The following is a 26,223-nucleotide window of genomic DNA, read 5'->3' as shown; positions in this document are numbered from 1 at the left end:
ACCGTTACTTTCCGAGTGTTCCCCAGGGGCAGAGTGCGGGTGTCCCTGCTTGTGACTGGACAATCTGGGTTTGGCCAGCAGAACATCACAGGCAGCTCACCAGCAGCACGCACAGCTGGCAGAATCTCCACTCCTGGACGGAGTTAGGAGGGTGGCTCATTTGCATCCTGCCTTGGTAACTGAGAGCATGGTGCTAGTTACAGCCTTCTTCGATCTCAATCTCCAATCCATGTGTGTAAGGAGCACCAGCAGGTTCATACCAGCTGTGACTACTGCATCTTCCAATCGAAGCTTGGAAGGACTCAAGAGAAACGACCTTCTACATGCCCACTGTTGGCCAGTCTTCCCGGGAGGCACACACTAGGCCTGCCTGGTTTCTGCAGTAGGCCAGCAATCAGGAACCCCGGCTGCTTGACCCGGCAGAATTTAGAATCCCATGCAGGCCACGCCCACCAAACGGTCACCCTCACTCTTCACTCTTGCTCCAAGGACAGTTTGATTTTCCCAGAAAGAAAAGGAATCTCTCCGCAAATGATTTGAAATCAACCAGGAGACCTATATAAACCAGGCAGAGAACCTGGAAGAAGCATCACTTCTCCGGTAGTCATGGTCTGTGGACCGTGGGAATGCTGGGTACTTTCCTCAAATGTAAACCTGAGCACAGCACTAGTACACCTGTCACATGCTAAGCCCATCTACCACCTGCTTTTCAAGAACTGTCTATTCTCATTATAATGTGGCCATTGAGTGGCAATAGCTATTACCAAACACATTTACATGTTAACATTTAAAATGAGGAAAGGGAAAGGTCCCAAGAGAGGGAGGGGGGTCTCAGGCTGGAGAGTGACAGGGGGAGCCTGGGTGGGTCTGTGGGGCAGGTGCTCATCACGCTTGGGAGCAGACACAAATGAAGGCTGTCAGCCCTCATTAGTGTCCTCCGCTGCTTCCCACAGAGCCAGATGGAGAGTGCATGCTCAAGAAAGTACAGGTCGAGTGAAGGCCCCAGGAGACCCATCCCCTGGGGAAGCACCTGCCTTCTCACGGGGCCCTCAGCATGTCTGGCTGTGGAGAGGAAGCTTTCTGGGAGACAAATCACCTGTAGGAAGAAGCAGTCTTCCTGCTGAGGTATTCAGCATGCAGCTGAGATGGGACTTCCCAAGGGCCACTGTGAGCATCAAGGAAAGAGTGTCACTGGGTTGTGTCAAACTAACCTGAGTCTTTCTCATGGCTCTAGGAAAAGCAGAATGCTGAACCCTGGGCTATTGATGTGCTGGTTGACTTGGGAAAAAAAATCTATTTCCTCAGAAGACATGTCTAATGAAGCAACTGGGGTCTAAGGTGATCAATTAGAAATTCAAGCGAGGGCATCGGGCTTGAACTAGCAAGTGGAGGAGAATGAAACAGTTCTTGTCAAGGGTTCATCTTCATGCTGACTAGTCTGTTTGTGGATTGCTTCAGTGCTGATTTGCTGGTTTTTAATATCACTCACTCGGAACTCCATTCTGAGACAGAGAAGAAACCCTGTCCAAGACTCCAGGATGCTTACCTTACCATCCTCTGTGTAGACGTTTTCATTATACCCCTTCACAATCGTGCGGTCAATGAACAGGCTCCTCATGACGACAATCACTTTCAAAACCTTTCCCAAGGTCACCTGTCAAAACACGAGTACACGCATGTGAGGGCTTATACACAACATGCAAACCACACAGAGCTAGGCGAGATGGTAGAGGCAGAAACCATCCTAATTCTGAGCGAGGCAGCCGAGGACATGGAGGGAAGGCTCAGCGCTTAACCTTAACGTACTTGACAGATCCTGGCACGGCAGACTCTTCTGTAATACCTGTAATGATAGCCTCGCTCACACCATCGCCACCACAGCTTTGCCTTCTAATCTCTCATCGCGTGCTAGATAGAGTACCTGCTCCACCACTTTCCAAGGCCAGGGTCCTCTGATTGGAATACATGGAATACAGTGCAGAGAGCAGAGACAGGCACCCAGTACCCCTTGGTGAAGCTGCCTATTAATGCCTGGTGAAAAGTGGAGAAACAATGTCAAAGTAAACCGAAGGGAAAGGAAAGTGGCTACATGTTATCCAGAAGGGAAACATGGCCCTGACATTCAGGAAGTGCTTTACTCTCTCAGAACCTAAGCACACACCATGGATTAAGATAACACCTAAAAAGCTGTGTGTGGCGCACGCCTTTAATCCCAGCTGTTGGGAGGCAGAAGCAGGTGGATCTTGGGAGGCAGAGGCAGGTGGATCTCTGAGTTCGGAGGCCAGCCTAGTCTACATAGTGAGTTATAAGATAGCCAGAGCTATATAGTGAGAGCCTGTCTCAATATCCGCCCCCCCTTCACACACCCACAAAAGAAAACATCTAAAAAGGCTCCCACAATGCCAAGGAAGTGTCAGGCCCTTCAGAGTCATAGCAGTAATGCTGCCTTTCTTTCTGGACTCAGGCAGACCTGGTCCAGAGCCCACTAGAGGCCTGTGGTCTTGGATGTTCTGACGGGACCAGAGATCTCAGATTTGCTGAAAGGAAACCCTGCTGGTCTAGGAGAGTCTCAGTTTACACAGCAAGCCTATCCTTCCAGGCCAACTTGCTGACCGTGTCCAGAGACTACTTTCAAGCATCCTTTTCTTGTTCCCCAAAGCTTTCTGCCTGTCTCTGCTGACTACTTTCCCATTTCCTTGAGCAGTCCTGGGTGCTAGTGAGCATTCTGACACCTAGCTCCCTTTACAGGTGCTGGGATGATGCTTCCTTCCATTTTGGGTGCCTTACCTGTGCGGAACATAAGCATGGCAAGAAAGAGCTAAGACACACTTGTTTACATTTAAGGATGCTAACAAACACATCTTACTGTGTGCTTTTAATAGGTGACATTCTTTGTGTACCCAAGAATCACAGCTTAAGGATGCCAATGGACTACAAAGGCAGGATCAGCAGGGGCCTCCTGAAAAAGAAGGAGGGCAGAGCAGAACCCAGGCTACAAGGGATGCAGACCTGAAGACCAAGGGCCAGTTCCCCACCACACAGAAGGCCAGCTTAGAAGCTTTAGAAACTGAGAACTGACTTCTAAAAACACCCGAATCTAGATGGTTTTAACTAACTGATAAATTCTCTCAGGAATTTGAGTTTCTGGAGACAGATCCTAGAGATGCACACTAAGGGCATCACAAGGAAGACAATGGCTCAAACTTTCCACCTAAAGATGATTACCATTCATGGTTTTGGGGACTCTTAAATATTTGTCACATGATTTTCATATTCCTGACACGTACAAGTATATGGAACTGCAAACCAAATTCTGACATAATTATGCCATGGGTCTTCCTCCATATTGCCACACAGTCTTCAGACACAGTACCAAGTGCTACCTGGCCTACCTAGAGGCTACCCTCTCTCCTGCTGCCACATGCTTAAGGTGTTTCCAAGTTTCCCTAATATAAACATGGCTGCGGTAGGTACTTCTGGTACTGCCACTGCATGTGGGGGCAACATTATTGTTTTAAACTACATTTTATTTACTTATGGTGTGCATCTATGCGTGTGGATGCATGTGTGCCACAGTGTGTGTGTGTACAGGTTAGAGGTAACTTGTGGGAGTCTCCTTCTAGCATGTGAGATCCAGGGGCTGAACTCAGGTTGTTAGGTTTGGAGGCAAGCACCTTTACCTGCTAAGCCCCCTCGTCATCCTAAGGGATGGTAACTGCGAGCATGGTGCTAGTTACAGCCTTCTTCGTTCTCAGTCTCCAATCCATGTGCAAGCGAGCACCAGCAGGTTCATACCAAGTGCGCTTGCATCCCGAGTGCTTGGATGACAGATGTGAACCTCCATGCCTGATCTCCAAGTTGTTGTTGGTTTCAGATTAATTTGTATTTTAAAAAATATGTGTATGCGTGTGGGTTTGTGGGTAGGTGGGTCTGTGCACATTTGTGCTGGCGCTCTCAGAGGCCAGAGTCAGACGTCTTGAAGCTGGAGTTACCAGTAATTTTGTGCTGTCCAACATGGGTGCTGGGAACCAGACCTCAGGTCCTCTCCAAAAGGCATTAACTGCCAAGCCATCTGTCCAGTCCCACCCCCAACTTGGTTAAACAACAACAAAACATTTAGTGCAGTAAGTAGGGTGTGATAGTGCATGGTTTTAATGCCAGCACTTGGAGTTGAAGCAGGTGGATCTCTGGTCTATAGAGTTCCAAGCTAGCCAAGGCTACCTGGTGAGACTCTATCTAATAATAAAATCAAAACCAAAACCCCCTATGAGCCCAACTCCTGGCCACCTAGTGTCACCTCTACCTCCTTTCCTCTCCCTATACTACCGTGAACCAAATAACAAAAATGGTATCAGTTCTCTGTAAAAACTTTAGTACGTATCTTTAAGAGACAAGGGCTTTGCAAACAAAAAAGCCAAACTGTGACTGACCTCATGTCTAGAAAACAGCAACTATCCAACACTAGCAAACATCTGGTGTACTAGTTATCAGATCTCCAACAGTCCTCTAAACGCTACTTTGAAAAGATTAAGAACTTGCTCACACCATGATCCAAGTGTGGACCATAAGTGATGCCAATGCACTTCACCAGCCCGAGCCGGCCCTCCCTCTCCTGCTTTGCTGGCTGAAGAGGTGGAAGCAGTTACTGTCCACGAGGCTCCAGTCTGCACTCACAGATGCTTCCCCAGGGAGCATGGCTGTGTCTCACCCTGCACTTTCCACAGGCAGCCAGGAGATGAGGCTGGGGTTTGGGCTTTTGGCGAGGGCCCACTGTACTCGTGTGTGAGGGCTGGCTGGTACTGAGCAGACTTGTACTAGTTTATTTTACTATCTTTCCATTTCCACAAGGCTCTATGAAGTCTGTGACAGAGGACTCTGGAGTCCATCTAAGCTGGAGAGACAGAGTTAGGTAGGACCTTTTGAATTTCAGCTTGCTCTTGGTGACACTGTATCCAAACTGAGTTGGGTCTTGATTCTGCTTTCGGGAGGCTTGGACTCCTTGCACCTCCGAATGAAGCACCTCTGTTGCAGGATTGGGAGAAGGCCAGCAGGCGATGCCAGATGCATGGTACTGCAGAGGCTCGTCTGGGGGAAGGGTTCAGTAGTAGCTATGGCTCCTCAGCCTGAAGCTGTGTTTGGAATTAGTCGAGGTGCAATGGTTTGAGGCCAGTTAGCAGCAAAGATGGAAGCAGAACCACTGCCCAGCCAGTAGACCAGCGCTTGGGCTCTTCTTCCCTCCTGCTGCCACACTCAAGGCTGGAGGGAAGCTGTGGACCGGGATACTAAACCTCCAGGATGCACAGAATGGTGCATCTCATGAATGAATTCTAGGCAGAAAGCACCTGCCAGCCTGCAAGTCAGGGAAGATTAAAACTGCCACAAGGCTGATCAGCCAGATCTCACTGACCCCAGTGATGGCCATTTGCTGTATAGAACAGGTCAAGGGCCTGTACTTTTGCATGGATTTCCACCCCACAGGCGCCACATACAGGAAGTATGACACAGGACAAGTCAGTCTCCCACGCCCATCTGCTTAGAAGTGGAATGAAACGGGGAGGGGCTGGTTGAGGAAATTAAAAAAAAAAAAAAAGGGATGCAAGTTCTAACGCTCATCACAGGGTGAGGTGCACCACAAAACATCCTTCCAAGTGTGACGTGGTGGAGTGGACAACACTAGTCATCAGTATGGAGCTGGGTGCACATTCTACAACGTGCTCTCTAGCCCTACTGTCACCCAGTGAGCTAGATGCTCCCATGTGGAGTGTACAAGTTTCTAGCATATCTGGATGCACCAGGTTGTAGTGACCTTGGGCTTCTGACAGATAGACACAGTACATTGCAGATGGGCCGTGGACATCTTTCTACCTCCAGCCAAGGCTGCCATAGTCAGAAGCAAGATGCTCACTGACAGGGGCTATGGGTTGGTTCTTGGCAATGGCTATGGGGTGTCACAGATAAAAGCTAATGCCATCTGGTAATGAAGCAGGCTTGCTGTTGCCAAGGTAACACTTTTCTGTACTGAACAACACAGCTCTTGAGAGCTCACTCACCACTTTGTGGCAGTCGGTCCAGTGAGTGTAAGCGGCACACTTAAAGACAGTCAAGGAAGCAATGCTTCCTGAGCAGGGACCAGAGGTCACTTGGAAAGGTACCAGGAGGCCTCCATGCTGGCCTCCTGTTCCCAGGGACAATGTCTGGAAGTGCTGGCACTGCCAGTCTCCAGTGGGTTAGCCATGCTCTGGATGGATGGTGGTCACCGGCAGCTACCTGTCAAGCTGCATTCTCCTGAGAGGATCCTAGCTCACTGTGGTCAAGGATGTCACAGACAGGAGAGGAAGTGTGAGGAAAGTTGAGAAGGGAAGAAATACTTGCTTCAGCTCTGTCACTGACAAAAACCCAACAGACTTGGTGGCTGAAGTGTCAGCCTACTGGTGACTTCCTCTTGGCAGTGGAGACGGCCAAACACTCATTCCTGTAGTCTGTGCAGTCAAAGCAGTTTGAGATGAGCAATAGCTAAGTGTAGGATTTGGGGGAGGTATGCTGACTACATGCTGAGGAACCCAGGCCAGATGGCCCCCGACCCAGCACAGTGCATGTGTGCTGGAGGTAAAGGGGACAACACAGGATTTGCTCTTCTGACAGCTGCTGTATTTCTGAGCCCTGCTTTGGAGAGAGGGCGTCTTATTTTAAAAAAGCCAACCGTTCCTATAAAGCCACCCATGAATGCTTTTTCCATACAAATAAGGTCAAAGTAATCTAAAAAAATGCTTTGGGGTATAGAGGCAGAAAGGCAGGCACACACACACCTCTAGGGGTTTAGGAGTCATTTTTTTCTTTACTACAATCCTAAGGAACTTCCTTTGCACTAATTCTGAAGGACTAGAACGAAGCAAAGAACACCGACTGGAGTTTATTTATCATCTGAGATGTGCCCTGCTGGCTCCAGACACTGGTTCAGAGAATCAAGTAACTGCAGAGGTTCTATCCCCTACCTTTATCACCACTGTTAAAGATTTATTTTTATTTATGGGTATATGTGCCTGTGTGTTTGTATGCCACCTATGTGTGAATGCCTGTGAAGGCCAGAAGAGGGCATCTTTTCCCCTAGAGCTGGAATTACAGGGGGTTGTAAGCTGCCTGATGTGGGTGCTGAGCCAAACTTGGGTCAAGTGCTCTTAACTACTGAGTCACCTCTCCAAATCCCACCTCTGTCATTGTTAAAGAGATAAACTGAGTATAAAAGTGGCATGCACTCATGCAGAGCACTAGGTGTACGTGCAGAGTATTGAGGGAGGATGGTGCTCTATCACAGAGCCATATGACAGAATTAAAAAGGCCAGGGTGGAGGGAGCTGTGCCTAGGGGCAGTCCCCAGGGGTGCTCCAAGGACACTCCTCCAAGGAAGGTGCTTAGTTGTGGAATGGAAAAAAAGCACCATGGCACCCAGGCTTTGCACAGCTTCTTGGGGGCCTTCCCTTTGAATAACACACTCACCTCTTTCTCTAAGGATGGGGCATGCTTGCATGGCTGCAGTGTACTCCTCTAAGAACCCAGGAGGCAGCCCAGCCAGCTGTCTTATTTCCATTTTTAACAGAAGAAAGCTGGAGATTTGAGTCCAAGGTCGCCGTTTCTCTGTGCAAGGCCAGGAGCCACCTCTTGCTGTTTCCCCGTATCTTGCCTGGCCCAGGAATCCAAATGCCAGCAACAGTGACCACAGAGCCAGGAGTCACCTGACCCTCCAGCCTCCCAGCAATCTTCTCTGGCACTGTGCTAAGTAGCTCTAAATCCCACTCCCTAGGACTCCGGCTTCCCTCACCTATGGCTTTGTGCACACTCCCAACCCTGTGATAAGACGCTAATAATGTACCTGCTTCGTCTAATTTTAGTGCATTTAAAAAAGCCAGCCTTCTGGATTCCACACAGCTGCTGGGTATGTGCAGCCCTGCTAGAGTCATGCTGGGCAGAACTGTCCTCCAAACAGCAGCTTCGGAAGCTGCAGCAGCGAGGAGTGTGCGGACGCAGAGTTCTGTCCGCTGCTTCTTTCTAGGAAACAGTGGGCTGCCTGGAGACACAAACATCTGAGCCAGGCTGACTGAGAGGCTCAAGGCCTGGCAAGGATGGGGTCAAGAGCATGGACTGTCTGCCGTACTCTGCAAGACGGGAGTGTGGACTCTCTGAGGACAGGGCAGCAAGCTCATCTCCAAGGGAATGTGGGGCTGTGATTAGGGAACTACCAGGGCACACTGAGGATCACACAGAAAAGAGCCAGGTCTCTCCATATTCAGGGTATGTGCAAGAGAAGGCCTCAGGTGTGCCTCCGATGGTACAGCACCATGTCATACAGGAAGGGCAAACTAAGAAAGGAAATCTCAAACTGGGAAGAGACTCCCACCCGGAAGTTAGGTTTGAGACACAAAGTCAAACAGCTGCAAGGGTGGTGGTGGTTTCTAGTTCTGTCGATAAGGACCACAGAAACTCAGCAGGTAAAGTGAGTCTGCCTAACAAGACAGAGTGGTGTTCCCTTAGACTCTGGTGCAGACCCTGGCTCTGCCCCACTGGCAGTGTGGCTAGGCAAGTTACCCTCCTTGGAAAGCACCCCACTTCTTTAGCCGGTTGACAGGAGCTACCTCTTGCTTTATAGAGCCCTTCCAGAACAAGGTGGCTAGGACTGCTAAGCATAAGGCAAGGAGTCAGCTAGACTTTTGTAGGGTCATCCCTGCCAGCCCCAAGGCACAGGGTGAAGACACAGGAGCTATGCAGTTCATATACTGTTCTGCCACCAACAGAATGGTATGGCCTGGGAGAAGCCACCCGGTGAACCCTGGCCTCCTCTTCAAGGTGGGGCCTCTGTGAGGATGCACAGTTGGTGCTACTGTCCCCCAGAACCATGCCCTTAGCTCACTACATGGTGGCAATTGTGATATTACTGTTGTCATTATTTTGAATAATTACTAAATACCCCGCCTAATAAAGTTTATTTCTCATTAGGTGGCTTAGTCCATTGATAGGTAAACTGGAGTCATTTGCTAAGGAACCATCAACATTAGCAGTTTGAGCACTCTAAACTTTCCTTAACTCTTGCCTCTCTAGAAAATCCAAAGCTGCACTGATTGCAGGGGGATTTTAACACAGGAGACCTAGCTACTTGGCAAATTTCACAGAAAGACTCGTAACAGAGAGTTACAAAATCACTTTCCACTTTCTATTACAGACATAAAATTCCTCACAATCCTATCTGTCTTCCTCTCAACGACAGAAATCTAAAGAAAGAAGAGGGTGTACCATGCTTCCCATGGGCTCATTCCTTCAGGCTTCCCTTGTGCTGTTAGGGGTCATCAAAATCAAATCCAGCTGACTCTAAGTTTTACATACATACATGTATAGAGCCCTTCCAGAAGGAGTGAGGATGGACACAGGCTAGCTGATGAAGAATCAGCCAATGATTGCCAACCATACTAAAAACAATGGGCGCTGCGGACAGCCTTGAAAGCAACCTTCCAAAGCACATGCCTGTATCTGAAGCTAGCATAGAGCATGACTGTCAGGCATGAGGCCCCTCCCAAGGTACTCTGTGTGAAGAACCTGACGGACTAGATGTAGCAATGGGATCAAGGGAACACAGTGGCCTGGCAGGGAAGGCTGGGCTGGAGCACATCCTGGTTAGGCCTGATAATTTGCCTCTTTGCAGCAGAAGACAGGAAAACATGGAGTTGAAGGGAGAAAGGACAATACTATGAGGATTGAAAGAGAGGAGAGAAGGGATGGGGAGAGGAGGCTGGAGAGACAGGCAGGCAGATGACACAGCCCAGAACTACCAAATGTCTTGCCCTTTGTGTTCCTTCCTCCATCTACGTGTTAATATGTATTATGTGCAGGCCAGGCATTAGCACCTAGAGAGGTCAATGAAACAGACAGTTCATGGAGCTAGTGGTCTAGTGGCAGGCGACAGGCAGGTAAGAGATGAAGAGCCACTGCTGTTTTGAAGGAAATGAACAAAACAGTGACGGCTTAAAGGGCATGTTCAGGAAAAGATGACGTGTGGAAAATGACATGAGTGAGATGGTGACATATTGGCAGCCTGCATTGTACACTCAGATATTTATTAGGCACCCACAACGTGCCAAGATGGAAAGTGAGCAAGAGATGCCTACTCCTGTGCTTGGACATTCCTGGAGGGTAGGGGTGGTGGGGAAAATTGCTCTGTCAGAAGACAGGAAGGCTAGGGGAAAGGGTGGGCTCAAGTTTCACTGAAGCTTCCTAAGACCAAGGCAGCCCTAGCCAAGTGCAGGGCAGGGCAAGAGGGGAGCAGGTGCAAATACTCGGGGGTGTGGGGCAGCCTGAGTCAGACAGGGTCTCTGAGGCTCTGATGGGGAGCCTGCCTGCCTGCCCCCCCCCCCATCCCCCAGACAGGGTTTCTCTGTGTTAATAGCTCTGGCTGTCCTGGAACTTGCTTTCTAGACCAGGCTGGCCTTGAAGATCCGCCTGCCTAAAGGGAGTTGACTTCTGAGTGATAAGGGATGCCTTGCAGGGCTAGGCAGAGGAGTGATATGTCTAAAGTGTACTGTTACACAATATCTGCTTCATGGAGGGATCACGGAAGCAAACGAAGAGACCATGAACGGGGAAGAGGGCAGCTTCAAGTAGCACCAGTGTAGGGATGGGGCGATGCCACGGACTGACATGATTTGGGGCTGGGGCAATGGCTCAGTGGGTGGAGTGCGTGCCATGCAAACACAGGGACTGGAGTCTGGATCTCCAGCACCCACATAACTGCCAACCTGTAATCCCAGCACAAGAGAGGGGACCTTTGAAGCAAGCTGTCTAGTGAGACTAGCTGAATTGGGGAGCTCTGGAGAGAAATAAAACACCCTGTTTCAAGGTATAAGGCAGAAAGTGAGCAAGAAAGACATCTGATGCCAACATTTAACCTCCACATGTATGCATGCATGCATGCATGCACGCACGCACACACCCCACCAAATAACTGACATACTTTGCCATTAGATTGAATGTGGGGGAAAAAGAAGAGTGTGGGATCTTTCAAGTCTCCAGGTTGAGCGCCAGACAATTGAATGGTCTTGGGCATTTACTGAGATGAAAAAAACAGGGAAAGGATCGCTTCCCTGTATAAAGTCTGAGCTACTTTTGAAATGGCAAAGAGAAGCATGTTGAGGGGCAGTTCTGAGATTGGACTCATGACAAAGGGCTAGGGGTACTCCCACACTGCTTAAAGGATCCCAACAGACCCTCTTTCCTTGGGGGCCTTCATGGAGCTGAAGGCTCACCTTAAAGCCAGTCTGAGTAACAAGGATGCTCTTTCCTTAAAGGAGGAGTGCCCCCCGTGATGTTGGGGACCAGGTGATGGTGGTCTCCACGTAGACCTGCCAATCCACTTAGAATGGTATGACGGTCCCCTCTGGGGTAAACCTGGCTTTGTTAAATTTCCATTTTTTTCTGTCAATACCGTGTTAGGCAGCACTTGGTGTTTTAATATTTTGTCTGTAGGATGTATGCCAACTTGACCTTGATGTAGAAAATTTTAATTCAAATCAATACATGGACAAGGTCACTTTAAAATCCAATTAATATGAATGGAAAAAATGCCCCACAGTTGTGTGAGCTGAAAATGGGAACAGTAGTAAGTTAACAACTACAAAAGAGACATGTCCACAGCCTAACCTGGGCCCTTCTGGGTTGGATAATGCAGTTATCTGTGCCCTTAAATATATGTGGTAGTTTGAATAAAAACATTTTACTTCTGTTTAGGGTGGCCTAAAATTAAGCTGAGTTTGTTTAAAGATAAACATAAAATGTACCGAAAACTGTGAGTTCCTATAACCTGATTTAAAATAAATTAAACCTTGGACTTCAACTCACCCAGGCCTCCCTGGAGAAATCTAAGCTCCACTCTAATTTCAACACTAACACTTTGCATTTATATAGAACACAGTTCCAGAACTGTGTGCACTAAGCTGGACACGGGGAAACTGAGGCATTGCATATTAGTTTTTTGTGTATTCCTATAAACATTATGCTACCAGGGATCTCTCTGAGCTGCCATTGAGCTGCCATTTCTGTACCTGGATTTTAAACCTGGTTCTTGGTTTTTTCATTTGTCAGTCCTAGGCATCAAACCCAGGTCTTTCCACATGCTAGGCAAGTATTCTGGAATGAGCTACATTCCCAGTCCTGGAGCCTGAATAATGGGAGATATTTACTTTTTTTGGTGCAGAGGTTTAAAGCCTAACATGCACCCCACTACTGAGTTATACCCCAAGTCTCAGAATAAAAGGGATACCAGGAATTAGAGATGTGATGTAGCGGGTGGATCATCACTGGGCTCTGTTGTTCACATCTGTTTCTCTTTTCCATTGGGAGCCTCACTTTTCTACACTTACGTCAGGTGGGGGTGGGACACGAGTGACTAAGCATCCACCTAAGGGAGACGGAGCCGAGTCTGCCTCCAAGAACAACTAAGTTATGTAAGACTGAGAGGTGATATTAGAGGTGCCAAGGAAACACCAGAAGCTTACTTCTCACTTTACTGCACGTTTGAATTTTCTGAAAGGCTGCTAAAGGGCCCAGAGCTGTGTAATGTGAGGAAAGCCCCACACCTTGCATGGCTTTTCCAGCCACCAGGTACCTCTGTGCTTGAAGGGCAGATGTCCCACAGCGCAGGCCCAGTGGCCAAGGCTGGGCGTGTGTGTGTGTGTGTGTGTGTGTGTGTGTGTGTGTGTGTGTGTGTGTGTGTTGTGTGTATGTGTGTCTGTGTGTGTGTGTGGGGGGGTGATGGACAGAGATGCTCCCACCTGGCATGGCTGGCTAAGGTGCAGACGACTGTGCGGGCTGTCTGTTTCCCTCTACAGATTACACTGCTGCAGCAAATTAAAAGCAGCCAGCGTGCTGCAGCGAAGGACAGCTGCTGCCTTGCATAAGGCCTGCTCCGCCCCCCTCCCCGGTCAGCATCACCCTGCATCTCCTTCACTTGAAAACCATACCCACCGGCAGACTTCCATCGCCCCCCCCATCTGCCGCTAGTATTAATGCTCTTCACACACTCATTACTCTTTAATGATGCCTGTTTGTAAATAGCAAGACGGATGCAATTAAAGCACGAGAGGCTAAATAAACACACACTCTAATTAGGATCTTTACAAGAGATTTTTTTTTTCACGTATAGACTGGAATTTACCTTTCATTAATCTAACTTAATTGCAATAGTGCACCAATAAAGAGTCAGCCCAAATTAAGTGCTCTAAATGATTTCCCCATAGTAAGGGTTAGCCAGGGATCCTTCCTTTGGGTAACAAGCCTCAGTGTGCGGGAAGAGGGAGGAACTGGGGAATACAGCCATGGTGCACTGGAAGGAGGATTTCAGTAAGTAGATACAGACCTCCTGCAACTACCAGCACTTGCTACTTCAGATGCCTGATGCTAATGAGGTCAAGGACACAGGTTCTAAGGCAGCCTTGCCCTTTGTGCACCAACTGGCTCTGCTCAGTTCTGTGCAGCCAACCTCACTCCTAACACCTGTCAATTTTCTAAGACAGAGAGAGTAAGGGTTTAGAGCCACTGGTTCAAATCCCTTCCTGCTCTTCAACACTAACTCCTAGAACTACTTGCCTTGCAAATAGTGCAGCAGAGAGCCATGCATGAGAAGGACATGAAGGAAAAAGAAACATCTCATGTTTAACCCTTGATTCTAGGAGTGAGAGGCCACATACACTGGGCGGCTAACTAGAATCCAATGGTACACAGTGTTAGAATCGTCCAGCAAAGACCTCAGAGCATCAACAGTTTAATGCAGCAAATGCCAACTGTACTCTCCTAGGACAGGCACTGTGGTAGGGTCAGGAAAGTACCACAGGGAAAATGTCAACCACTCTAGAAGACGTATCTTCCTTTCCATATTTTTCTGCTCCTTCCCTAATCTTGGCTAGTCACTCACTATCTCCCTGACTTTGTCATATAGAGGAGGCATGAAAAGGCTTAGTCCTAGCTTTTCTCCCAAAACTGGCAGTTAAAAAACCAAACCAAATCAAACCAAACCAAACCAAACCAAACCAAACACAAAACAAAAACACCCAAACAAAACCAACCAAACAAAAAATAGTCCAATAGAACCAAGGTGTGTGTGTGTGTGTGGGGGAAGACAAGTTCTAAGCCATGTACTTTCAGTAATTTTCTGATCCAGGACAATAAAATGCTTTAGTTACTAATGTTAAAGTAAGCAGGGGAGTTCTTCAAGACAATAATACCCAGAGCATACTCCATAAAGAGGGTCTGTAGTGAGACTGGCCCAGGCAGAGCCCCTGCTGTAAGTCAGTCTGGCCCAGGGCAAGTGTCTGCTCTGTAGCTAGAAGTAGTATACAAACCATTCTTCTTATGAAGAGTCCACATGTGCAGACCAGTTCTGAAAAGAACTGCAGCTAAGCAAACGGTTGAGCTGTTTAGCTGGTGAGTGCCTCAGGGTACAGTCCTGCACACACTGGCTTCCTTAGAGAATGGGCTGAGACCCACTGTGGGCATCACCACTACACTAGCATCAGGAAGAAGTAACTTGCCTGTAAGTGAGTTGCCAGTTGCCGAGGTCCCACCAGACCCCATGCAGGTAGAACTGGGCAGTGCGCCCCCACACTTACTCCAGGGTCAGGGACCCATAACCTTGGCCTCTGAGTAGCTGACTAATGGAGGCTCCAAGGACAGAAGACAGCTTCCTAACAGACTGTGGTAAAAACCTATCAACTCTCAGATGTCTAATCGCTCCCGGTTCAAGAACTTTCAGAGCCTCACTCTTAAATTCATTTTTATGGGTGCATCCTAAGCCTCTGAGAACCCAGCTTTCTAACAGCACCAGCAGTAGCTCTCCCCTAATCACTCTGGTAGATCGTATATAAAAACAAAACGGGGCTTTAAAAAAAAAAAAAAAAGAAAAAAAAGTCCCTCCATGTTAGCAAGCAGATGTCGAGCCCATTTGCAATTAATACGACCCACTTCCATACAATCAGACTGCTTAAAATTCCTGGAACTAGATGTAAAAGCTAAGATGCAAATGTTCTGATTTTAATGAGAATGAATGGAAACTATAAAATCCTCTTTCCCTTTGAGGGTAGGTACAGTCTACATGTAAGTCCCAACTGAACACTAAATTTATCAACAAAACAATCATTTGATAAAGCCTGTGTGCATAGAGAAAATAGAACTGGGAACATCTCAAGTATTTTCAGAAAGCATTTTCTACCAAAATTAAATTTTATCAAAACTATCACTCTTTTAAAGAGCTTTAAAAAACTCAACTCACTTCAACACATTTCCCCCAGTAACCCACACGTTTTAGGAGCTTTTTGTATGTCTTTGAACGCATGTAACTTTTACAGATAATGTCAGAGGGTGACAGAGGAGCCCAGGGCTCTGACGTTTCAAGGAGCTAGCTCCAAGTCTGGTCTGTACTGGACGTGACCTTGCATCTGTTGTGGAACCTCTTCACTTGCAGTTTCTCATTTATAAAACTGTGCTGACATCTTCTGCTGAGGGGCTGCCCTTAAAGGGCCAGACGGAGTACAGGCTTGTGGTCGGTAGGAAGCATCAGAGGATACTCAGGGTGGGGCCCAGCCTTCCAGGGTGGGACAGTGAGCTCAGTTTGCCCTCCTGTTTCTGCTTCCATGGTCTGTCTACTCACTTCTTCCCAGATGAGCTAGCTATGAGGTGTCTGAGTGACCTGTGCTCACTATAGAGCAGTGGGGTGCTTATCCCAGTAGTTCTGGGGTGAAGCTGATGCTTTTGGCCAGTAGGGGAGTACTTGCCTAGAGTGCCTGAGGTCAGGTTCTATCCTTACACTGCAGAAACTAAAGAAAACACCAAAGTCAAGCCAAGCAGCACCCAAGGCAATCTGAAGATCTTCTCTGGAGAGTGTGAGGGAGTCAGCCCCGAGTTCCGTCTCTGGCACTACCAAGAACCAAGTAGGGTTCTCTGAATGGGCATGGTGCCCACATCAGCCGCTGCTGAACTTAACAGTGGCTCGACTTGATCCCTGGAGCACTGTCTTCCTTTGTCCATTTGGAGACTCTCACCAGCAGCTCCTTCCCAAGCACGCATAGTTCTGAACTTGTAAATACAGCAAGAAAATGATAGAATCGGGTGGGAGGGGGTGATGAACACGATCAATGTACACCACACATATGCCTGAAAATGTCAGAATAAAATGCGTTCCCTTCTACAATTAGTATATGATAAAACAACTGAAAATAAAAAAGAATTCTCTTCTTGGGGTGGGCTTCCAACTGGGGGTGTTGTGGGAAGCTATGCTCAAGGATGGGAGTAGAAAGGCAGCAACAAAATGCTGGCCCTCCTTGGTCTTTTGTGACCGCCATGTGCCCATGGAAACCGATCATTCAGAGCTGTGACAGTGAAGAACAGAACAACATGGTAACACTTCAAAGACTGAGATCCTTGGCTCCTGTCTCAGGAGCATCACAAAGATGAGCACCACATGGCACAGCGGACAGCACATGCTGGCAGTCAGAGTGGCCCAGGCTTGTGTTCTGGGAGGGGCTGAGGCAGGTTCTCTCCCTCCTGGGAAGTGCACACCTCTGAGGTCTGGTGTGGGATCCACTGTAAAAGAGCACATTCTTTCACTTCAGATATGCCTGGAGGGTACCCTGCAGTGACAATGGAACCATTGCTACCCTCTCAGACGTAGTCGTCGCATTCAAGTGAGCAGATACTGACAATATGCTGAGGAACCCGCAACACGGGGAGGGACAAATCAGATGGTTTTGGAAGGAGAGCCTTCCTCCCCACACAGTAGGAAGTCAGGGGTGTCTCTGGACAGAAGAACAACAGTTCACAAGTACCACTCCAGGGGCAGTGCAGAGGATCAACAGGGCAGAGGCGAGAATCCAGAAGGAATGAGACTGCAAAAGCCAGGGAAGAAAAGATGGCAGCTGTCACTGGGCTACTGTTGGAAGATGAACATGTCCATGCAGCATCTGGGAAGGTGTACTGTTTACAAAGGAAGTGTCTCTGAACTGTGTTTGGGATCACAGTGATGTGGTAAATATGTGCAGAAACGAAGAGTATGGAATGCCAAGATCTTCAGTAGGTACCCCTGCTTCCCACAGCTGGCTCATGTTCTGGGCACACCAGCCCCAAGAGGCAGGACTGCTCTTAGCTCCATCTCACAGAAGTACTAATGGGAATACTGCTGTGGGATGTCTTTCTGTATGCTATGAATATGTGTTGCTCTGATTGGTTGATAAATAAAGCTGTTTGGCCTATGGCAAGGTGCTTAGAGGCAGGAGGGAAATCTAGGAGTGAGACAGGAAGAAGAAAGGCAGAGGCGGAAGAGTTGCCATCCCGCTGTCCAGGGAGCAGCATGTAATGGCCCACAGGTAAAGCCATGGAACATGTGGCGACATATAGATGAATAGAAATGGGCTGAGTTTAGTTATAAGAGCTAGCTAGCAAGAAAATTGAGCCATAGGCCATGGCCATGCAATTCGTAATTGATACAAGCCTCTGTGTGTTTATTTGGGTCTGAGCAGCTGCAGGACTGGGTGGGACACAGGAAAACTTCCACTACAGAATACAGTCAGCAGGTAGTCACCAGGTACATGCCCAGAGAGGGCCAAGCAAGCACCTAAACCCAGGTGGAGTGGTTCTCCAGAGCTAGTGTGTACTACAGTTCCCACCATCAGGGCTGTGGGTAGGACTGCTTCTGACTACAGACAGTACAATTAGTGCAACTAATTCTAATTAAAGTCCCACATAATATAGTAACAAGGCCACAGGCCATCCTGGTACAGATTCATGTTCATCTTTTAATCCAGCTGTCAACAGCTGTACTATGCACAGCACTAGGGTTGAAACTGAACAAATGCTATCTCATTCTGTGGATCCAATGAGAAGATTAATGGGAGGAAAAGCCATATGTGTTGACTGGGATTAAGGAATAAAGTAAACTGCCAAGATGCACCGCTTCAAAATGGGCTGAAGATTTAATACAACCCTGGAAGGTCTCAACTGTTTACATGCTTGGTCTATGCAGTGTGAATTTGGGCTAATGAGATTCAATTGCTGTGTATAAATCTGAATCAAGACAACCCAATCATCTAAAGAACAGCCTGGACTCCCATGCTAACAGCTCTTCCGACAAAGCTGTGTCTCTGGAAGCATGAGGCATTCTTGCAGCGTATTATAGACACAGTGGCTGTTGAACGACAAGGCTCCATTGGGCCAAATACAAACTCTGAGGGTCCAGACTACCTACTGCTCAATACTGTTGTTTTCTAACAAGACCAACAACAATAGTTCAGGTTGTTTCTTTGTGCTGTGGAAGGATGTCCCTTGAGAACCCTTCTTTGTAAAGTTCCTAGGATCAGTAGCAAGGACTATTATGGAAGGCTAACTACAGATAAGGAACACAACAGATGCTCACAGGCAGATCTCAGCCCTTCCTCTTTAGGATTGTCATAAAGGATGTGCACAGTGGTACCTCAGATTGCAGATACTGTCAAATGGTGCTTTAAAGCAGGACAACTCTTTTAAGACCAGTTCGTGCCTCTTCTGTACACAGTACATTCTATCAATGCAGGTGTATGAAGGGCTAGAAGAGCACAGAGAAGGGAGGGACTATCCAAGCAAAAGGTAAATGTAAGCATCATGAAAGGCGGTAGGTAGCACAGCCCCATCTTAAGAATACACAGTGGCTCCGCCAAGGAGCAGGTGGGCAAGGAGGCCACAGGCAGAGAAAATAGCAGGCACAAAGCACAGAAGCAGGCAGGTACGGAGTTCCCAAGCTGCCAGGAGAAGAAGGAATGCTGCTTGTTGCAATAAATACAAGGAGCTCTTGGCTTTCAGCAGGTTGGAGCGAAGGATGCTGAACGTCCTGCAAGACACTGGCCTGCTTCATACCAGGAAGCATTGTCTCATTCAAGATGGCAATGAGCAACAGTGGAGAGCTCTGAGCATGGCCAGGCAGGAGGGAGAAGGAGAGGAGACAAACTTGAAAAGGTAAACTGAGGCCAAGCTATCCTAACCACACCAGCATCTCTAAGGAGGAGGCTTTCTCTTGTACATCACTGGGGCTAGGAGGACAGAGACTGTGGAGTGATCACTCCAGTCGAAGATGGAGAGCAGTGTCTAGAGAAAAGGAAACCAGGAGACAAAGGAAAAAGCAGAGGCAAGCGTCTGGGGACAGAAGCAAGCACAGTCAAAGCCGGCAGAGTGCTGAGGAGATGCCTGAGGAGGACAGGCAGCTGTGGGGAGCAGTGTGCACGTGGTACCTGGCCGGTGATTGTGCTGCAGGAGAGGAGGGGCTGGGCTATCTTTCAGAGGCTGATCAATAAACATTTGTTACAGGACAAGGGGACACACTGGAACAGAATAAGGCCAAATTGGGGGCAGAGTGTAAGATAAGTTATCTGGCTTGAAAACCGGCCCAACATTTACTACAGAATAAATCAAACTAGACAGCCTGAGACAAACACACACAGTTAAGGCCGGGAAGGCACTTTTCTGAATGGTGAACACACAGCTTCACCTTGCCTCAAAAAGGCCAACGCTAGCTGTTCCTACCACACATCAACTTCACATAATATACACAAACACTTAGAGAGTAACATCCACCACTATTCCCTTGGTGTTGGAATTGCCTTCTCCAACATTTCAATTCTCTGCTACAGATGCTAGCCTAGGGAGGCAGACCTGTTGGGGAGGTGGAATCCTCGGGACACAGCAACTGAAACACATAGATGGAGCTGTGGTGTTTAAAGGGCATCACTGGGAACGCTGGGGCTGTTGACTGCTGGCAAAGAGGTCAGCCTTTGGGGCGAAGGAGACAACCTGGGCTGCTTAACTCGGCTGTCATCAGTTCAGAGTCAGCATTTTGAGGGGGTTTTAGGATGAACTCAGTTACTGCTAATCTGTAAAAGGATACAGGTACATACCTCGTCTGTGGAGGGTTGTCCTGTAACTAAGTAAAGAAGCTAGAGATACAATGGATACTTACTGAACAGTTTTTGGGGAACTAAGAAAAAGTATAAAGTACTCAAAGAAATGAGAAAACAAAACCAAACCCAAACCATTTGATCCCTGCCAGAATTTGACTTGGAGTCAGAGCCAGGGGCTCCAATATTCGACGCTTTCTTTATGCTGCCAACCAGTGATGAGACAGTTGACAGCCTCCCTGTCCACCCACCAGCTCACCCTGCATCTTCCCCACAGCTGCCATGTTGGAGTACAAAATCCACGCTGCCCGATCTGTAAGCCCCTTGAAAGTCAACCAAAGGAAGCACGGATGTTCAAAGACATGAACAGAAAGAAGAGGGAGGGAGGGAGGAAATGGGAGCTGTTCTGGGAGGCGCCAGAAATTCTGGAGAGGACCCAGCTCCAGAACTTTCCCTGGGAATGAGTTGCCCTTTCTAATGAAAAGTCTTGCCCTCTCCTCCAGAAAGACTCACAGGACATCATCTCACAGTGAAGCCGAGTCCTCACGCCTTAGGAGCTCATAGCTCAAGTGAGAACTCTGAGGTCGGAATACCATTTCAGAGCCGGAGTGGGTAATGCCCATGAAACACCTGCATAGAACACTGTCATCCCCACAGAACCCAATGTCACCAGCCTTCGAAACAGTTCACTATGGTATGAGTGCATATCCCCACAGAAGCATGGAACAGATTTTAGCTCAGAGACTTCAGAAATTACAGGCACCCACAAAGCTTCCTGGGGTCACGGTCCCTTTTTAAGTCCCATTTTTTAAATTTGCTCAGTCCTCAGTTCCTCTCTGGCTAAGAGCAGTGGAGCAGGTAAGGAGCCTGCACTCACAGCAATGACAGATGTCTGAAGACTTACTAAGATGGTAGCCCAACTTCCCATTCCCCCAACTTTAAGCTCTCTTTCCCACAGCTACTGTGGAGCTGCACTGCTGCCTCTCAATACTTTATCCATCAGGCAGACTCACAGATGAGGACTGTACTCTGTGGGTTATGATGATGATGTCATTATTTTGGTAGCCTGCAGTCCCAGGTGTGGCTAGTGAGGGCCTCTTCAAAATGATACGTATGCCCAGTGACACTCTATGTCCCATCATTCTCTGGGCATTTCCCCTACTTTTTGGTATAGCGAGGCCCCAGGCTCATCTTGTACTGTCTTCAGCTGCTTACTCAAGTGATTTCTGCTAGCAAGACTGGCGTTTAGAGACCAAGATGTGGATGAGGGAGGTGCTCATTGTATTTGGGCTCTCATTTAGACCTCTGCAGGCAGGTTTGGGGCACACCTGCATGCATGCATACATGGACACACCAGCATTTCTGTTTATACTAACATTCCCAGTTGCCAGGTGACACCAAGCATTTATTGTGGCATTCTTTCCACATTGGCAGCTTCCCTTCTACAGGAGCTTGGCTTCTACGGTCTCCTGTCTCTGTATGTGCTCCATCCTGCATACACGGAGCTCTAGACATACCAACCCCAACCTCTGTGAAGCCATCCACCAACTACACTGTACGATTTAGTTCACAGCTATTACGGCACTCAAACAGAAGGTCGAGTCAAAACCCCAAGTTCAAAGGTTCTCAAGTTCCTTCTCTACTTTCTTCTCTGCTCTTCAAGGAGTAAACACATTATTTGACTGAAATATCCTTAGCTTTCTTTAATCCTGTTTTCATTCTTTTTGGTTAAAAACAAAATAAAAAAGATAAACAGCCTAATCTGGACTTAATCCCAGAAGCCCCCGAGTCACTCTGCCCAACTCATTGTGTATCTGTCGCACCCATTTCCAACCCTCATCCTTAACACACCTCTCAACTGCCTCCTAAACAGACTGCTCCATTTCAGGTCTAACCCTCTGTGTGTCTTCCCCTTAAAAATGGACAGGTAATGGATGTCTGCTTTCTCCTTACAAAGAAGGGCCGAACTGAAAAAAGCATTTGCTTTTCTCTTTAAATAGCAGTACGCCCTGGAAGTCACTTCACAGAGGTCACAGGTCTTTCTCTCATCTTTCAAAGATGAAAACAGAAGTAGTGTAGCTCTATTGTGTGGCTGTTTCACGATCTCCTCAGTCGTCCTCCTCTGAGTGTGCGGGTTATCCTAAGATTCTGCCGTTACAAACAAGCCGTAATGAACAGCTGCGCACACGTGCTTCCATATTGCTGAAAGGGGTCTTCAGGGCCACCTCCTAGTATAAGTCCTGCTGGTCAAAGGCAAACGCAGTTTTGCAGACACTGTAGACACTGGGAAGGTCCTTCCTATAGGTGGCCCACGTCACCATCAGCATTGACAAGAGGCCCGTTCCCTTGCCTTCGCAGCAGACCATAGGGGGGCTTTTTCAGTTCTGCTCATCTGGCAGGTAGGAGACAGACCTCAATGTAGTTTTACTCTGCATCCGGGGATGAGGTTGGACATCTTCTCATCTATTTAAATACCGAGTGTGCTAATGGTCTCCTCATTTCAGATCCCCTTTTAATACTTTCCACTTGGTTTTTAAAATTAGCAAATGATCTCAGAGACATATCTCTGCACTGAGGACACCTGCCACATATACTCCCCAGCTTGCCAGCAGTCTTGGTTTGCTAGGATTTTTTGTTTGTTTGTTTATCTGAAGCTACTTTTCTTTCTGTGACTGTGGCCCACTGACTAGAGATGTCACCTGACCATTTGCTTGGTTTCCACATCAGTTCTGTTCTATTTCGGTCTTCTAGTCTGGCTGCCTATCTGCAAGCCAGGACTATGTTTTTTTTGACCCCTAGAGACTTCTAGATGTGTTTTAAGGAACACAGACCTTACTCTCCAAGCACCTCCCTTCGGAACTGTTCCTATTCTTTTATGCGTACTTCTTTCCTCATGAGCTTTAGCGGCAGCTTTGGAAAAGCCTGTTAGCATGTGTATTATTAATTCACATTTATTGATGTGACTGATACATGTGTTCTCAATTTGACTCCGTAGTTAATATATTATGTGTTTAGTGTTTCTGGGTATTCCCTCCCAATTTCCCCTTTCCTCTCCTTTATTTCTCTCTGTGTGTGGACGCTTTGTGACAATGTCTTATAGATAGCTCAGACTGACCTCAAATTTGCAGTCCCCGCCTCATCCTGCATGCTAGGGTTGTATGTATGTACTATGCCTACTTTTTTTTTCTTTGATGCTGGTGATGGAACCCAGGACCTCATTCATGCTAGGCAAATGCTCTACCACTAAGTTATACCCCTTTATTTTCTTTAGGTCTACAGTTCTCATGCTTACCTTTGTATCTCTATATGCAAAGCCTTCAGACCCCATTTTCTTATGCATCCCTTTAGCCTTTCCCCCATTATTGAAAACAGACTTTTTTCTCACATAATATATCTTGATTATGGTTTCCCCTCCCTCTGTTCCTCCCAGTTCCTGCCCACCTCCCCTCCCATCCAGATCTACTCCCTTTCTGTCTCCCATTAGAAAACAAGCAGGCTTCTAAGGGATTATGATATGATAAAACAAAAATTATCACATCAAAGTTGGACAAAACAAACAAATGTGAGAAAAAGAGTCCAAGAGAAGGTATAAGAAACAGAGACCCACTCTTTTGCACACGCAGAAATCTCATAGAAACACTAAACTGGAAAGCTATAATTTGCCTTTTGTTTCTTAGTATCTAACAGTATCCTTGATTCTCATTGATGGCATACACAAAAATCAGTACTTATTTCATCTGCATCTCTCATCTGTGATTGAACACAATGCTTGTAGGTTCTCTCTCTACCCTCGTGGCTACCTTACTTGTGACTTGCTCAGTATGCCCTGGGGCTGATCAGCCCACTTTCTCTTGGCTGGGAAAGCTCAACTTCCCACAGATGCTCCAGATAGGCTTATAGGTGCAGAATCCTGAAAGGGTTGAATGCTCCTTCTCTATGGCCTCGATGCTTGAGAGGACACACACTCGTGTCCTTGACTCTTCTTTGAAAATTGTTGTCTTGCTTGTTTTTTTTTTTTAATTTTAATGTATGAATGTTTATCTGCACATTTGTATGTGCACCACATGCATACAAGTGCCTAGGGGAGGCCAGAAGATGTCGCTGGAACTGGAACTGGAGTTATGTGTGGTTGTAAGCTGTTCAACATGGGTTCTGAGAACGGAACTTGAGTCCTCTACAAGAGCAGCAAACATTATTAACTGATGCATCATCCCTTGTTGTTTTTTTAAGATTTGTTTTTATTATTTTTGAATTATGTGCATGTGAACCTGCATGAGTACACGTGTGTGTATGTGTGTGTGTGTGTGTGTGTGTGTGTGTGTGTGAGCATGCATACATGAGGGTGTGTGTATATGTGTGTGTGCAGGTGCCACAAAGACCAGAGATGTCAGATTCCCTGTAAGAGTAGAAAATGTTCTAACTGCTGAGCTACCTCTCCAGCCATTTGCTGTTTTGAGCAGTATAATGGCAGTCTGTTTGGGCTTTTAAGTTATTTGCATGATTGCTTGGAAGTTCTGAGATATTGTTTTACCTTTCAAGCATGATGACTCCTAGACTCTGGTAGTTCCTAGTTAACTATGCTTCGTTCCCAGTGGCCCCTGTTAGCGCTTAGATTCAGGCCTAGTCTTTATTTCTGGGTTTTCTTAGTTTCACACACTGGTTCTATTCCATGAGGCTCTCCCCAGAACTCTGACATAAGCACATGTGATGGTTCATACATGGTCTCTTCGCCCATGCTCCATCCTGGTCATTTTTCCAACTCTACTTTGGTCACCTTCTCTTTATTCTGCTTTTCCCGGGGGGCTTGTGATTAGATTTTACTTGGATATGTTTTTATTTGTACCACTGAGTTCTCATTTTTCTGAGTAGAAACAGTGTTCAGTTCTTTTGAATCTATGACTGGAGGGTTTTTTTTTTTTCATCTTATCAAATGCTAGTTGAGGATACTAAAACCAGTCTGGAGTGTGGTGTTCTAATCTTCTGCTCTGTGGCATCTGTTTTCTCAGAGGCTGAGGGAGCTTTATCTCATCAGTATTTTAGTATGAAATTTCTAAACATCTAAGAAGTTGAAAGAATTACAGAAGACATCCCCATACCTATGACCTAGGCTCCACAACACTGATAGGCTTCACCATGCGCACCCATCCATTTGTCTATAACCTGCTGCTCCAACTTGTGTCTTTGACACAGTTGAAAGTTGCAGACACCAGTACACAACCTCTCTAGACCCTTAGGCAGCCTAGCCAAGTAGAATTTAATGATCATTAAAAAATAGTTGGATAAAATTTGTCCACAATTGCAATGAGCACAATTTTCTAAAATTGGACAAGTGCAGAATTTACATGATTCTTCATTGTGAAGAGTTTCGCTCCTTCCCTGCCAATGCCTGCCTCTTCTCTTCTATCAGTACTGCTCTAGAATTTTCTTAAGTGCAGTATCGTATGTTTCATTGTGAGGCCAGTTTTCACTCTGTAGAAGGTGACAGGGATAGCACAAACAACAGCTCACTGGAATCGTTTGCTTTTTCCTACTTTCCAATTAAAAAGCATGGAAGGGAGGGCATTCTGGCTATATCTGTGGTATGGTTTTGTGGTTTTATATGTTCATGATTTCTATACTGTGTGGACGATATGCGAAGAGACTTGGGTGTGCATAGTCACCTGTAACATTTTTAAGAGCAAAAGAAGAGAGAGTAAGAAAAAAAGATTGTAATTTTGTTCTTTACCCATCTTTCCTTCCTTTTTGGTGGTTGGTGAGGGATATAAAACAAACTTCACATGACATTTCTGATGAACATATTTCAGAATCCACTTCTAAAAAATAACCTGGCTCCTTTGTTTCATAGCAATGAGGCCCTGACCACAGCCAGCCAACCACCACCATTTGACAGGAGGTTTGTGTGTCTCAGTCCAAATTCAGACAAGGTTGTACTTTGCCCAGTGCTGTTCAGTCCCCAGGCATCCGACTTTCTCTACTCATCTCTTGGCTACAGAATCAACTAGTTGAAGAGACAGATAACTATGTGGTGGGATGTCCCAAGTTCTTGTGTTTTTATTTTATATCAAGGGTTTTAGTCACTGATAAATTTCCAATCACGAGTACCATTATAACAAACATTTTAGAATATCTTTTTTAAGATTGGTCTGGTACATCATTTGATACTCTTGTTGTTGTTGAAGAAGGCTCTTCTTTTTTTTCTTCTTCTTCCTCTTCCTCCTCCTCTTTAGGTCTTTGTGGTCTTCCTGTGTTCTACAGGCTGATCTCAAACTCCTGGGCTC

At 46.9% G+C, this 26,223-nt stretch overlaps 1 protein-coding gene across 1 annotated transcript in view; it reads right to left on the bottom strand.

The window, feature by feature from the left end:
* Positions 1-26,223, bottom strand: part of Med27 (mediator complex subunit 27) — a 186,486-nt gene that overhangs the window by 26,240 nt on the left and 134,023 nt on the right. The window contains exon 5 of the mRNA XM_059259930.1: positions 1,547-1,654. Coding sequence (XP_059115913.1) covers positions 1,547-1,654 — 108 coding nt within the window. The remainder of the gene's footprint in view (positions 1-1,546; positions 1,655-26,223) is intronic.

This window comes from Peromyscus eremicus, chromosome 4 (assembly GCF_949786415.1).
Source record: "Peromyscus eremicus chromosome 4, PerEre_H2_v1, whole genome shotgun sequence".
NCBI lineage: Eukaryota > Metazoa > Chordata > Mammalia > Rodentia > Cricetidae > Peromyscus > Peromyscus eremicus.
The sequence above is the reverse complement of the archived record's forward strand: the minus strand, read 5'-3'. Positions and strand labels throughout refer to the sequence as shown.